General features: G+C 45.5%; 1 protein-coding gene across 1 annotated transcript in view; it reads right to left on the bottom strand.

The window, feature by feature from the left end:
• The window catches only part of XPR1 (xenotropic and polytropic retrovirus receptor 1), a 115,327-nt gene that overhangs the window by 16,520 nt on the left and 83,578 nt on the right, over positions 1–15,229 (bottom strand). Inside the window, exons 8-11 of the mRNA XM_066555193.1 lie at positions 12,951–13,138; positions 12,479–12,658; positions 8,150–8,315; positions 6,302–6,493 (exon numbers count right to left, since the gene is read on the bottom strand). Of these exons, the coding sequence (XP_066411290.1) occupies positions 6,302–6,493; positions 8,150–8,315; positions 12,479–12,658; positions 12,951–13,138 (726 nt within the window). The remainder of the gene's footprint in view (positions 1–6,301; positions 6,494–8,149; positions 8,316–12,478; positions 12,659–12,950; positions 13,139–15,229) is intronic.

The following is a 15,229-nucleotide window of genomic DNA, read 5'->3' as shown; positions in this document are numbered from 1 at the left end:
TTATTTTGCCCTGTCCCACCCCCTAAAAATGAACTTATCTATCTCATTTGTGGGACTATGCACTGTTGCACTGCTGTCATTTCAGTCCCAGGTCTCACATCCCCTCACTGTTTCCTGCTGTAAGCATGTAGGATCACTAAAGTGCTTTATTGTCCCACCCACCAGCAACCTGCAGCTTCTAACACAGCAATGACTGGGGCTAAGTGACACAACCAACCACCCACAGAGCTCAGGTGCAGCCAGGTACCTCCTGCAGCCCCCAAGGGCACAGCTGGATGTCACCCCAGCCTGCTGTGCATCACCATCAGATGATGGTGACCAGAAACCTCTGCAGTTGCCTCTGGGCACAATTTAAGCAAAGAAACAGTGAAGAACTGTCAAGAGGCAATATCTCATATCTTCTTTCAGCCAAGAGTCTACATTTGTAGAGAAGTCAGAGCCCTCCTCAGGGCCCTGCAGGGGACAGAGTGTGGCAGGAGCAGTGACCTGTCCCAGTGTGATGTGCTGTCACCGCTGGGAATGGCCAAAGCCATCCTGATCGATGAGGAGTGGGCAGCAGGGAGAGACCTGGGAATCTTCCACTGCATTTTCCAAAAGCTGCACATTTCCCATTCATCTTCCTCTGGTCAGACCTGCTTGAAGCTCTCTATTAATAAGGGACAGTCCAACACCTTCCATTAATCACAGGATGGCTTTTGCCTTGACACTCCACATCTCTATTCCATGGCCCTTTTCTCTTAGGGCTGCCTTTAAAAATCATAAATTAGACATTACTGCAGAGAAGCCTCTTTCTGAAGTGATGGGGAGAGCACAGATAGAAGTGCTGCCCTTCAGAGACAGCCCTATTTAGTTAACTTCAGCATTTTTAATTACTGCCAATTTCCTGGGCTGTTTAATGAGAAAGTGCATGGCAGTTCCATTATCTTAGACCAACCTAGGGCTCTCCAGGGCACCCCAAGCCAATGGCAACTGGTGTTCAGCAGGCTCATTGGGAGTACCTGGAAAAACTGGGAGCAGGACTGAAGAAGAGATGCTTACTCAAGCTTCCAGGCCATGTTGATTAACTTTGGAATAATTCAGAGGTCAATAATAGCAGGATTCTACCTCGACCACAAGGATTTCATTGAATAAGGTGTGTGAATCAAACTGACAATGTCCATAAACCATCCTGCCTTTCAGTTAAAGGATAAAATCCCACACAGCCAATAGCAAGGTAAACAAAAAATGGTCACACTGAACCAGTAAATCCCACAAAACAAGAAAATTATGAAAGAGAGGCACTCAAAAGGCTCAGTTCTTCAAGCACAGAAGCCAAACCAATATTTTGGTATTTCCAATGACACCACGTGAGCAAGCTGCATCAAGGTGAGAAAACTGTGAGCAGCAAAACTGTATCTCATTTTAAAAGGAATAAAGTTGGAGCAAAAATCATGACTGAAGCTTCAGAAGTGACCATCACTCCTTGAGTAGTACAACACAACTGTTTCTTAGAAGAGCTGAACACCTAAATATAACAACCCTATCCTACACAGCCTGAGTCAGGTCTGAGTGAGGAGTGAAACCAAAGCTGGCTATTCCAGACATGTCAGTGTGCCTTCTTTAATGCAAGCACAATTTTTACAAGAAGAGAGGCCCATGGATGTCCCTCTCTGGGATCTCCTCAGTGTAAGGAGGACATGGACCTGCTGGAGTGAGTCCAGAGGAGGCCATGAAGATGCTCAGAGGGATGAAGCACCTCTGCTATGGGGACATGCTGAGGGAGCTGGGAGTGTTCAGCCTGGAGAGGTGACCAGATGGCTCTGGTGAAACCTTAGAGCCCCTTCCAGTGCCTAAAGGGGCTCAAAGAGAACTGGAGAGGGACTTTGGACAAGGGTCTGGAGTGACAGGACAAAGGGGAACAGCTACAAACTGACAGAGGGCAGGGTTAGATTAGATGTGATGAAGAAATTCTTCCCTGTGAGGGTAGTGAGGCCCTGGAACAGGCTGTGGAACACATCCCTGGAAGTGTTCAAAGGTCAGGTTGGACAGGGCTTGGAGCAACCTGGGATAGTATAAAGTATGGGGGTTGGAACTCCATGATCTTTAAAGTCCCTTCCAAGCCAAACCACTCTATGATTCTACAAATGCTGTGATAATGTGGACTGAAGTGGGAGCCTCTTTAGTGGTGCACTTGTCAAGCAGAGCACATCTGCCTTTGGCAGAGTGAAAACACAGCAGAAAGCAGTTGCGTGTCAAAACAACGCCGCGCTCAGGCTGAATATTCCGCCGCAGGCTTGGGCTTAATCATCTGCTTCCCCAGCAGCACGTAGGTTTCCCTAGGGATTAAATAAGGCAATGTAATACTCTGTTGGCTGGCTCTGGGGAAAGCTACTCAGCACTGGCAGGGAACTTAATGCCAGCACTGAGCTCCTTAGTGCAAAGCAAGGGTGGGAAAGAAGGGGACAGAGCAGGCTCCCCGGTTGCCAGGTAGCTTCAAGTTACAGCCATGCCTCATTTGCCTGAGCAAACACACCCTGCAGCACTTTATTTACAGAACACGGCCTTTGCTTCCCATTCCTTTGGGAGAGATAAAAATACTGAGAATTCCTCCTCTGGGAACTCAGCAACAGTTGTCCTCGTGTTGTTGTTGTCATCCCTGAAACGTGGCTGTGCTTGCGAGCCGTGCTGGAGTCTGCGCTCATCTACGCCTGCTTGCTCCAGAATTATGTTCTGGGGTAGCTCCTCTCCCATTTGCTTCACTAATCCCAGTGATTCCTAAATATCGAGATGACAGCTTGGAGTTACCCCTGTAAAGCTGGTCTGGTCCCAGACCAACAGCATTGCAAGTTTCAGAGCAAAATCCTAACAGAATTCACTTTGCTGTCTGAGCAGTCTGACATCCAAACTGCAATTAGCAGGGAAAATTGCACCCTGCATTTAAATCCAAGGGAAAGAAAGTAAAGAAATGGCTTCTCCCAGGGAAGAAAGAGTCAGAATTATGCACTGCCTGAGCAATATGAATTATTAAACAGGGATATTTTGGGGAAATAGATACTTGTCAAGAGCCCACAGTACATGGTGCTACTGGGGGAATCCTTCACTAGAGGACATTTGGAGTAGGGAATACCACACAGGACTAGAACAGAAACATCACTTAATAAGGTGGCATTTCTACATTTGTTTTGTTTGAGTTGTTTTCCAGCAGCAAGCCCAGGAAAACACAGAGTGCTGCCAGTGCACTGTGTATGAATTAGCTGCTCTCCACACCAGCAAACCCTCCCAACCACACAGCCCATCTTCACAGGGCTGGCAGGCACTGACTATAACCCACAGAGCAGCTACAAGCTATCCAGAGTTCAAATGAAGGGAGGAAGATGAGCCTTCTCAGAGGACTGTGATGGCCCCAGGCCTCCCAAGTGGAGAACAGGCACTGGAGTCCATTACCTGATGGCCCAAGGAAAGGGCAGGGATTGCCCTCTCCTCCTGGCAGCCAAAAGCTGTCATTCCAGAGGGGTAAGTCATAGGCTTACAAGCACAGGCATGGAAGACTGTTAAACTAAAACTCTTGATACCACAGAAACTAATAGGTTTGTTACTGAAATTTAGAGCAGGTCTGAGGAGCAAGGATCTCCACCAATTTGACACCTGTTTTGGGAAGCACTTTCTTCAGAACACACAGCTCCCCCCAACAGATGTTTAGGAGGTTAGAGAGGGGTGTTTGCTATCCTTGGGCAGACACAGAGAAGATGTGTGTGAGCAGCACATCTATTTTCAACAGCAGCATCATAACAACTTGATGGTAAATGGTCTGATTCCAAGTTCCAAACAAACTGCTGATCTATGTAAAGCCCTTTGATAAAATTGGCTTCTTAACAGGTACAGCACACTAGAAAGTGTGCTTATGGCAGGATGGGAGCAGCCTACAGGCCTGAGGGGACATGTGCAGGGCTTTAGGCAGCCCTCTGAAAAGCCAGCACAGTGACATTTACAAATCTCTGCTAACATGTAATTTCCAAAGGCCATGAAGCTTCCAAAGATTTTTTTTTTTTTTGTAAGACACCAGCAACAATGTGCCACTGACAAAACTGGACAGACAAAAGCTGGGAGTCAGGAATGTCTCACAGCAACTGCAACAAGGCTCATAAACACCTCATTACAGCCCACTCCCTGCCAGGCTGGGAAAGGGGACACCAGTTATGTGTGGCAGTGACCAGAACCAGGGTAGCAACACTGGCACGGATGAAAAGCTTCAAGGGCGGTGGAAAGAGGTCAAACTCTTCAATAGGACCTTTTGACAGAGGCTGGCTCTCCTCTTGGGTCCAACCTGTCCTGGGCTGAAGGATTGTGTGTATTTTATTGCCCTCTGTCAGAGCTGGGGCAGTTCTCTGCTGTTCACTGGGCAGTTTTCTTTATCTCTCCCACAGCCAATCCTCCCTCAAGGAGATCTCTTCTGTCCATGGGCCATTAATTATTAATTATATTCTGTTCATGGGCCATTAATTATTAATTATCTTCTGTCCATGGCCAGTGAGTGTCCCTGCAGGGCTGATCCAATTCCATCATCCCATGGGGAGATGCTCCGCCCAGGGGAGGAGCCAAGCATTCCTACCTGGATCCAATCTGAGCTTTGGGACAGCACAGCAGCCTTTGCCCAGTGCATTGCCAGAGGAGCAGCTTTCTGCTGCCCTGCATTGCCAGAGGAGCCCAGGCCCATCTCCAGCAGCCCTGGAGCTGCAGAGGAAAACTCCCCCCTTGTGCAGGATCCCTGCTCCAGCAGAGCCACAGCTGGCACTGCAGGAGGGCTGAGCCCCCATGGGATGGGGCTGTGCCACCCCCTGACACACAGGGGACAGGGCATGGTCTGACTCTGGCAGTGGGGTTTTTTTGTTTGCTTGTACTATTGCATTTGTATTTTAATTTTCCTAGTAAAGAACTATTACTCCTACTCCCATATCTTTGCCTGAGAGCCTCTTAGTTTCAAAATCACAATAATTCAGAGGGAGGGGGTTTACATTTTCCATTTCAAGGGAGGCTCCTGCCTTCCTTAGCAGACACCTGGCTTTTCAAACCAAGACACAACCCTACCCCAACCGAAAGGCTCTGGCAATGTGTCCCCCCTGAGGGAGGCAGAAGCATTAGTCATCCTCCCCAGAGCAGCTCTGGCTACAGAAGATGTATGCAGTGATTCTGGAGCCAGGGAATCATCCCAGGCTCTGGCAGTAGTGACTAACTGGACTGCAGGGCTGCAGAATGTCACTGAGCAAACAAGTTAAAACAGGAACAAGCTTCAGGGACAGGGCAGCGGGGAGGAGATGCACAAGGGATGCTCCCAGAGGATGCTCCCACACCAGCTCTGGATACAGAGCCCAACTCCCAGCCACTGCCCCTCCCTGCCATTAAAATACACTGACAAACATCATCAGTGTGACTCTGGACCCAGCTATGTCAAAGCAGACAGTTCTTGGCCACAGGAAGGTTTCTAACAACCTTGCCACCCCTCCAAAAAACCCAGCATGTTAACTAGAATCATGCCTTCAACACTTCTCCCTGCCTCACCACAGGAATATTTCAGGCTAAGTAATTGCTTAGGACTGTGTGTGGTTGCTAATTTCTGGGTATATAGAAGGGAGATATTCTCAAATGAAAGAATACAGCTTTTAGGGCTTCAGAACAATAAAAGGCAGGGCAGGGCGACTGCCTGAAGTGCAGAAACTAAAAGCTTTTTCCTTCAGAACAAGAGTAGAATCGAGTAATTGTCGTTTCCAGGGAGATGAGGAACTTCAGGGATCAGAGCTCAATCTGCAGTTAAATGGATTGGAAACAACTCCTTACCAGCTGCTGAAAAAACATGGATAGAATCACACAGGAAAATCAGAGAGAGCATTTTTTCCTGGCACTGTGCACATGCCCTCACATTTAGGAATGATGGACGGATTATTTAGATGATCCAGGTTAAATATTCATGAATGTTAAGAGAGAAGTATTTGCTGTGCTATCCCTTTCCTCATCTATATCCCTCCTATTTGCCTCCCTTCACAGCAGAACCTGACAGGTATTTCAGCTTTCAAAAGACAAACCTAAAAGTTCCCTCCCCCGCTCCCTAAGTGCAATTTTAAGCAGACCAGGGATGTGAAAAACACCTAAAATAAGATCTTGAAACACTCTTTACAAGCTGGGCAGGCCCCTGCCTTTCCCCAGAGATGTTTCACAGGTGCCAAAACACAAGAAGCTCACGTTTAAATGGGATGCCAGATTCTGAGCTTCTCTCACGTAAAAAAGCAAACCCCAGGAGCTGCACAGGATTCTCCAAAGCCACCAATACCTTTGTGAGTGCTGTAGAGGGCTGCAAATGTCACCACGAAGAAGGTGGTGGAATATTTTCCAGCGTTAACCAGATGAAAGGCCCGTTTGTTATCGCGGTAACGGCGCAGGCACTGGATGAATCGCAACCAAGCAGGGATGCACTGGACAACTGCTCTCACTCCGTAGGAGTAGCTGTTACAAATCTGATTATCTGCAAGAAAAACAGGAGTTGAAGCTGTTAAGGCAAACAGTTAGTAAGTTTAAGAACTGTTTTTGTCTTCCCATCTGCAATGTCATTTTATGGCAGTGATTCCCCATCAGCAGCTGGTACCGAGGCACATAAACAGCAAGAAGCCCAAAGTAGCTCAATATTCCGTCTTGGAGGTGTTCAGGTGACATCAATAACACATCCAGAGAGATCACCATCTAACTGCCTCATCCTGCCAGTATAACCAACATGCTAGATTAGAAATTATCTATTTTTAAATGTGCTTAGTGCTGTTGGCAGGACTGTGAATAATCAAATTAAGGATGGAATTACAAAAGGCCTTTGACACTGGATTTTTGTGCATAAATGGCAGAGCACTTAGAAACTCTGCAGGACAGCTCTAAAAGGCTACTTTGCCAAAGATGTCCTTGACCTATTTTCTTTGTGCATTGTAATAGGAAAAAACACATTTCAGTATGGGACTGGGTTTGGTGTTTTTCACTTTGTTTTTCAAAAAGCAAAGGCAAGGCATAGTATGGTTTCAAAAACTGAGATGAGAAGCAACCACAATGCCATTGTGTCCCATCCTCCATGTTTGAAAGCCTTCTTTTTATTAAGGCAATGACCAGGAAACCCTCAGCTTTTCCTGGAACTCCCCAAGAACTCCATATTCTTCTGCTGTCTCAGCACAACATCTAAACCAAACACCCTGCTGCCTAACATTCATTTGGTTCTTATTCACACTAAGGGAGACACATTATTAGCTCATATTTATCCCAAACCACTATGCTATCATTCCACTGCTCAAATTGGAAGAGGACAAATTGTTATGCACACAGTTGCTTTATGTATTTTAATTTTATTTTTAATAAGTAAATATTTAGCTGCTCGCAACGCTGTCTCTTAGAATGAAGGGGAAGATCAGACAGATTGGGAGAACAAAGTGAACACTGATGCTTATTGAAGCATACAGCAAATTCTCTCAGCAAGTGTCAAAACCATCAGACAATATGATTTGCCAGCAGTCACTGCTTAAAATGGAAAGTTAACAGTGAGGAGACAGGTACTGTTTTGCCACTGGGAAGGCCAAAGTCAAAATTCACATTCCAGCTCTGTGTTCCTTCTGGCTAGAAAATAAAGGAAGACAGGGCATGGCCAGCCCTGGCAGAGCAGCATCAACTCCAATCAAGTAAGAGGTGGCACCAAGGAGCTTCTCCATCCTCTCTTGCTTTGGAATGGAGCCTGTAAGAACCAGGCTACAGTACAGAAAGCTGAGCTCAACCAGCTCAGGATTCTCATGATGAGCAACCGGAAGAGGCTAAAGGCAAATACATGGTTAAACTACTATGAAATAAAACAACAATGCCAAGAAAATGGATTTCTCTTTCCAATCAGGAGTGCTGTGTCTAAATTCTTTGATGGATTTAGACATCAAGCCAAATGACTGGATTAGGAAATGAACACTGATGCGAAATTCCATTTCTCTGGATGGAAGTAACAAAGGGGAGAATCTCTCTAATGCCACATTTACAAGGAATGCCAATTATTTTGGTTTCCTGTACTATTAATAACCCTCTTTAAAATAGACAATTAGGAAGCTGCCTGGCTCTGTGTTTCTCAGGTCATTTTGACCCCATTCCCAGGGCTCATCAGCATTACCTGTATCTGCCAGAAGTCCAGCATTGTCCTCCCACTGAACCTCAAAGCTGTAGAAGCAGATCATGTATTCCAAATCCATAAGTATCACCACCAGGCTGTTGAGCTGATCAGCCAGCCAGAAATCTGCAAAGCCTACCTTGTGGAAGGGAGCAGTGAACACTCGAAACTGTCAGGAAAAACAAAGCAAGAATAATTCATGGCTGTGTCAAAGGCATCCAAATGCAGTGGCAGGACATCACAGAACTGAACAAATATGGAAATAACAGAAATGGTTGAAGATTTATTGCTGACCTTTTGCTCCTGTTGACAAAAAAGGACAACTGTCTCCTTGCTTCCAGTACAAAGAACATTCCTGCTTTCCTCCTCCTGTATGCATCTATTCCTGTGCCCCCCAGCCTTTTGTTTTTTACTGGCAGAACAGCCCAGTCTCCTCTAACCAAGCTCTTTCCCAGAAACTCCCAGTCTCCATTTAAGAGCTCTACACAGCTCCATTTCTCTCCCTGCCCCTCACTTTGATCAGCACTTTCTTTCAGGCACTTACATTGTGTCCATTGACATCTTCCACGTTTACCTTCCCCCTCACACTTAATGTCAGTTGGATTTAGACCCTCAGCACAGCCATTAGTCTGGTCATGCCTTGGTTTACTTAACTCCTGAGTTGTTCTTTGGAGTTAGAAGTTGTGACAGTGAGGATTGTTACTGAGTCTGCCAAAGCCTCCAGCAGGGAAAGGGTGAAAGAAAAGGCAGAGGAAATCCTATTGCCTGTCAGTTGGACTCCCCCTCAATCCCAGTCCACTTTCCCTCTAGGCCTGAAGAGCAGTTTTGCTCCTTCCAAAGCAGACAGTTTTCTGCTCCATTACCTTTGATTACCCCTCTCCCTACCCAGTTAGTTGTAGTTACTAATGGCCAATTTCTCACAGAGAAGGCACCAGCACCATCCGGTCATTCTGGGATTTATGAACCTTTAAATTAATGAAAGCACAGGCTAACACTGATCTTTTATACTGCTCTCCTTATTAACCTGAAGGGTGCACAGCTGCACAAAGCCAGGAAAGGACTGACACACCCCCATCAGCCTGTAATGCAGATTTAAGGCTCTGCTCCTAAAATTTCAAAGCCAAATAGGGGATTAAGAGTTAGTGGCATAAAGCAGATATGGATCTTGACCCAGAAAGCTCTGTGCTCATGTTGGATGGCACCTATTCCCAGGGGTCAAACAAGGCCAGCCTTTAGGGAGGGCTCTTTTGAAAGGTCCCAGCTGCAGAACAAGAGGTCAAAAACCACACCAGCCTCCCCTTACAAAAGCTCTTTCCTCCTTTTTCCCAACACTCCCTGATACTGTCTTTATCTGTTTCATCATAGACCATTGTTTTGTCCATGAACAAAGCTAAGCAAATGAAATGTGAAAATAGCTTTACAGACAGATCTCCCTGGGGAAAAAAACCAAAAAAAACCCCAAAAAACCAAAAAATAATATTCTTGTTATTTAATTTAGGGGGAAAGTCTTCAGCACTCCAGGTGACAGCATAAAACTTTTAAGAGAATAGAAGTTTTCCACCTACAGGTTACAGCTGAGGAGGAGTCAACAGATAGATCTATGACATATCTGGCACTGGCATCTGAGTCAACCCTCCTGCAGAGCCTGAGCTGCCACCTGAACCCTCCCAATGCCATGTGCCAGGCACTGTGGCTTCTGCCTGCTGCCCAGGCACAGCTGGAGCTGCAGCCCCAAAGCCAGTGGAGGTACCACAGCCAGCTCCTGGCTTCCCAGCTGAGAAGTGCCTGCAACATCCTCCAGATAAGGATAAAGTCCTAAAGCACCAGAGCTGCAGCTCACTTTCAATAACCAGTTGCAATTCTCTGCCAACAATTCCACAGCCTGAGCACAGACTTCCTGGTGCTGATCCCTGCACTTTTAATTGGTGCTGAGATGCCAGATATCTGAGCTGAGCACTTGCTAGCTTTTCACCTCTCACAGACAGGCTCCATGTGGCCATGGAGCTCCTGCAGAGAGCGTGGGCACAGGGACATTCCCTGGGCTCAGATCCAATTCCTCCCCTGAGCTGCTCTCCCAAGCCCACATCAGGGCACTCAGGGGCTTCTCACTGGCAGCAAAGGCACAAAGAATGCTCACCTAGAAGCACTCAGGCAAGAAAGAAGAGCCCAGCAGGGGAATTAGACTTTAATACAGGCTAAATAACTTCTTTCACTCAGATTCTGATGTTTCACCATCCCTCATCTTCTTAGCACAAGAAATCCCACCCTCCACCAGCAGTTGATGTTGGTCACAGGGGGAGGCAGGAAGACTCCTAGATCCATGTGGAAATGCTACAACACACTCAAGCATGCCCCTGATTTGGTTGCAGAAAAATTGGAAGTGCCAGTAATGCTCTGCTACACCTGATATGTCAGATTTTGTTTTGGCTGGAAATGAAACATATGAAGCATGTGAAGAAAAATGCTCACCAACCATAATTTTGTGCAAGCAGAACAGTTCTAAGACTTGCACTATTTAAACCTCCATTCACCCAGAGAGCTGCTGGCAGCTGCATGGAGAAATAAAATACACCCAGCTGGTCAAGTACACACAATAAAAGCTGCTCTTTATGTGGTCTGGCCTCTTCTTTCCCCTTCCTCCTTCCACATAATGCACACAAGTACCATGTCATCTCCCACCATTAAGGTGATATTGCATTTTGATGAAGCTTTTTTCTCCTAGCAGACCTTGGGGTGAACTGGCCTCTGCACACTCAAGGTACTCAATGAACCTTATGGATCCCTTCCAACTCAAGATATTCCATGGTTCAGGTTTGGTGGAGAGAGACTGTCTGCAAGGGCATTTAGTGACAGGATAAGGGGGAATGGCTTAAAGCTGATAGAGTGTAGGTTTAGATTAGATTCAAGGAAGATATTCTTCCCTGTGAGGGTAGGGAGGTCCTGGCAGAGGTTGCCCAGAGAAGCTGTGGCTGCCCCATCCCTGGAAGTGTCCAAGGCCAGGCTGGATGGGGCTCAGAGCAACCTGAGATTGTGGAAAATGTCCCTGCCTGTGGCAGAGGGGTGGGAACTCAATGATCTTTAAGGTCCCTTCCAACTCAGGCAATTCCAAGATCCTACAACTCTATCTCAGACTGCAGCACAGTCTGCAGATCACTGGGACAGGGCAGGAGCTGCAAACAGCCTAACAGCTCTGTGGAGACTGAGAATCTCACCCTGGCAAGATATTAAGGTAAATTAGCAGAGATATTGCTCATGTGGTTAAAGCACATCCAGTGCTTCCCCTCACACCAGGGGACAGCAGTCAGACTAATGAGGCTTGGGACTGAAGGTATCTCTGTGAGGGATGGCTGAGTGCTGGAAGGCACAAAGGAAGAAACTGGCATAGCAGCAAGCCAGCAAATCAAATAACAGAGGTGAGCTCAGAGAGTTTAATTCACTGTGTGTATACCTGCACACACGTCCTCAAAGCATGATGCTATGTCTCATCTTTGCTGTGTTCCAGATAAAGTTAATTGTTTTAATTGGCATTGAAATGATTCTATGAAAAAAAAACAGCCAGCCAAACCCTCTTCTGCCCAAAGCTCTCAGAGCAGTGCTAGCAAGAAGAAGGTGTCAAGGGAACCAGTTTGATTAAAGCCAATTTAAAAGGGTGCACAGGGTGGGGAAGAGCATGTCTATAACAGCCATTTGGGAAGAAACTCATGAGTCACCCAGCAAGGCTGAAAACTGTTCTTGCAGAGCTCCCACCTATAACTGGAACACTGAAGCAGCACACATATTGACATTGAATTTACCAGACTTATCTTACAGGAAAATAAAGAGCTCCATCTCAAACAAAGAGTTTGTTTAAGAGCACAAACAGAAAAAAAAACCCCACCCATGAGCACAATTTTATAGGCAGTGACTTTTCCAAAGGTTCTCTCTCCATTAGTGAACCCTCTCAACGTTGGCACTACCCCAGTTTGGGCTAAGGAGCATCCATGCAACCTTGCCTTAGAGCACTGGGCCTCTAATCCATCTGTTTCACTAGGTTAAGGAATAAACAAGCAAGACAGCCAAGGGTTTCCAAACATGCAAAATTTGTAAGCAGCTGTCTATAGGAAGGTTAACAAATGAAATGGTACAGGAAACAGAATATGCTTCTGCAAACCCATCCTCAAAAACTATCTGCAGTCAACACCTGATCAGGTCTGCTCTGTAAATCACAGTGGTATAAGCACCCCCCAGCATCCCTCTTTTCCTGAGGGTTAGTGACACTTGTATACACTTCCCAGCTACTGCTCAGCCACAGCATTTAAACAATTACTTATTTCAACCAGCTTTGACACTTACCAATAGTTTGAGCAGCCAAAATCGGGACTTGTAATATAAGGTTTTGGTAGGGTTGATGAGAAAAAGCAACATGAAGCCATACAAGATGAGTGGGTTCACCTGCATGGGGATGTAGGTGAATTGACCATATATACATGCCAGCAGGCTCAGGCACCACAAAACACCCAGGAAACCAGCAATCTGCAGGGAAAAAACAAAAAAACAGACACCTAATGAAAAACACAGCCCCAAAACCAGCAATCTTCAGGAAAAAAAAAAACCCAAACAAACACCTAATGAAAATAACAGCCTCGAAACCTGCAATGTGTTCTCATTAGAAGAAAAGGGAGAGCAGTGCTCAATCCTGTAATCTAATCAGACTTCAGCAACTTCCTCTTCTAATTGTATTAGGAGTCCTTGCCAGGAAATGGTGCAGGATTTATCCTGCTGATCCTCAGCATGGCTCAGCCACTCTAAAATCCCTCCTGTTCACCTCAAAGAGATGTTGATGGGACAAGTTGCTGCGGGGGTTGAGCTCGAAGATGAGGACGTGGTTGACTCCAGCCTGTCTCCAGCCATAGGTGTTGATACCCAGGAGAAAGAGGAATTCTATCAGGAGAAAGCCACCTCGATAGATTCTCACCAGTGGCCACACATTTGGTCCATCTATAAAAGCCACACCTGGTAAAGACAAATAAAAGAGGAAGGATTTTAGGGACAACAGAGGTCGTGTCACAAAGCAAGGCTTTATCCTGGATCTGAGATGTTTGGTTGTACCCTGAGGAAACAGGGAACACGTGTACACAACTGCATTCTCCAGCAAGTGGAGGACTTTTTGCCTAGCCTGTCAGAGGATTTAGGAGCATTCTGGGGAAAATTCCCTTTCCAGCTGCTGTAATCGAGTCATTAGCAGCGTCCCTGCCTCACACTACAGGCACAAGGGACAGCACCAGCATAAATCTGACTAGAGACACTTAAATATTCTGCTTTAATAGAGATGAAATCCCAACAGACAGATACACAAACACTTCAGCTCCCCACAAAACCAAGAGGAACCATTTACAGCATTTAAAACAATGCTAAACCCTCCTAATCACCGGTCTCAGTACAATGGTAATGCAATACATATTCATGGCCAGCATTACAACACCCAGCCCCACCCAAACAGAAATCCCAGCACAAGGCAGCAGTGCTGGAAAGCCTGTTGCTTCCTTTGTTCAGTTTTCAGGGGTTTGGAAACAAATGTGCTTCGTTTCAAACCATGAACAGCCTTATACAGCAGCAGCTTTCTCCAGCTTAAACCTCTTTGCAAAGGACTGGTCACTAGGCACAGGTTTGATGAGAAAAGCATAAATAAAATACAGTTATTCAATTCTCAGTTTTAGTTTCATTGAGAGTTTCTCATCCATGTGCTTTCTAAGAGGGGTAAAAGCAAGAACCTGCACTTTAGAGAACTGAGGCTGAGAATTTATTCCCACAGATCTGCCTAAATTACAGCCCCAAGTTTTTCTAACTGTTTTCTCAGAGAAAGCAAATCAATAGGGAATTTCATTTGCTCAGCATCTACACTTTATGCTACATAACTTACAGAGAAAAAGCTGTGCATAAAAAATTACTCCAGAACTGCTGCTTTAAATGTAAAACTTTAGACTCTTGGATTCAGGCAATACAGAGTCAACTTTTGGACAGAAATTACACACCCCCAAAAAAGCTGAAAGAAATGAGTCTTAAATGTGGAATTGCAAAGAAAGATTTTCAAATTTCTACCTGAAAACCAAGGGAAATTACAAAATGGATAAGACTGGAAGGAACCACAATGGGTCATCTGGTCAAAACTCCAAACAGGGCAGAGTAGGCCCAAAAATGAAGTGAAATATCTCTGGTGACAAGTTTAATGGCAGCTAATTCTCAAACAAGAGTAGGACCACTGTAAGGGTTTGAGATTTTGCATGAAACCTTTCAGGTTTCTGGTAAATAAAACAAAAGCACATTTCTGTGAAATTCCAACCTCACTTACACACTAGCTGGGCACCTGGGGAAGCCCATACAGAAACGGTGGAGCCTCAGAATTTGTCCTCTTTAGGGTGACACCCTCCTGGGATGCACTTGTAGCTTTTAACAGACCCCAAGTGGTGATGAACTCATCTCTGTAAAATGCTGCTGCAGTTTTCAAATCAGGCAGTACAGCACTGGGTTACTGGCAGAAGCCATGTTCTGATGCTGTTTCACAAATTCTCCACACAGAACACTAAAATCCTATCTTAGCTGATCAAATCACACAAACAATTTGGCAAAAGCAGCTGAGAGGTTAGCAAACTATGGGCCAATTAAAAACACCCACTCTGCACTTGGAATCCAGGTTTTTGCCCAATATCTGCAGTAATGCTCAGCTATCAGATCATGCCTGCTGATACAACACACCTATTACACACACTGGGTTAGTGACACTTGCTCTAGAGATATAATCATTTTTATTAATTCCTTCTCACAGCTGCCTCACTTTTTGAATCTTAGCACCGAGAGGGAGAGCAAACACAACTGGCTTCAGTCATTTTGCATCTCAAAAGGAGATCAAATGTTTAAGTAACAGAAATTATGAATAAAGAACAGTTTCTACACATTAAACAGTGCCTTCATGCAGATGGGTCAACTTCATGCCTCTACCATGGGAAGACCAAAAAGGAAACACTGCAAACAGCTCCTCAAACAGAGGCATTTTATCCCAAGAGATGGCTGGATCCAATTACAGAAACATCCGATTAAAAATTCTTT

This window comes from Molothrus aeneus, chromosome 9 (genome assembly GCF_037042795.1).
Source record: "Molothrus aeneus isolate 106 chromosome 9, BPBGC_Maene_1.0, whole genome shotgun sequence".
NCBI lineage: Eukaryota > Metazoa > Chordata > Aves > Passeriformes > Icteridae > Molothrus > Molothrus aeneus.
The sequence above is the reverse complement of the archived record's forward strand: the minus strand, read 5'-3'. Positions and strand labels throughout refer to the sequence as shown.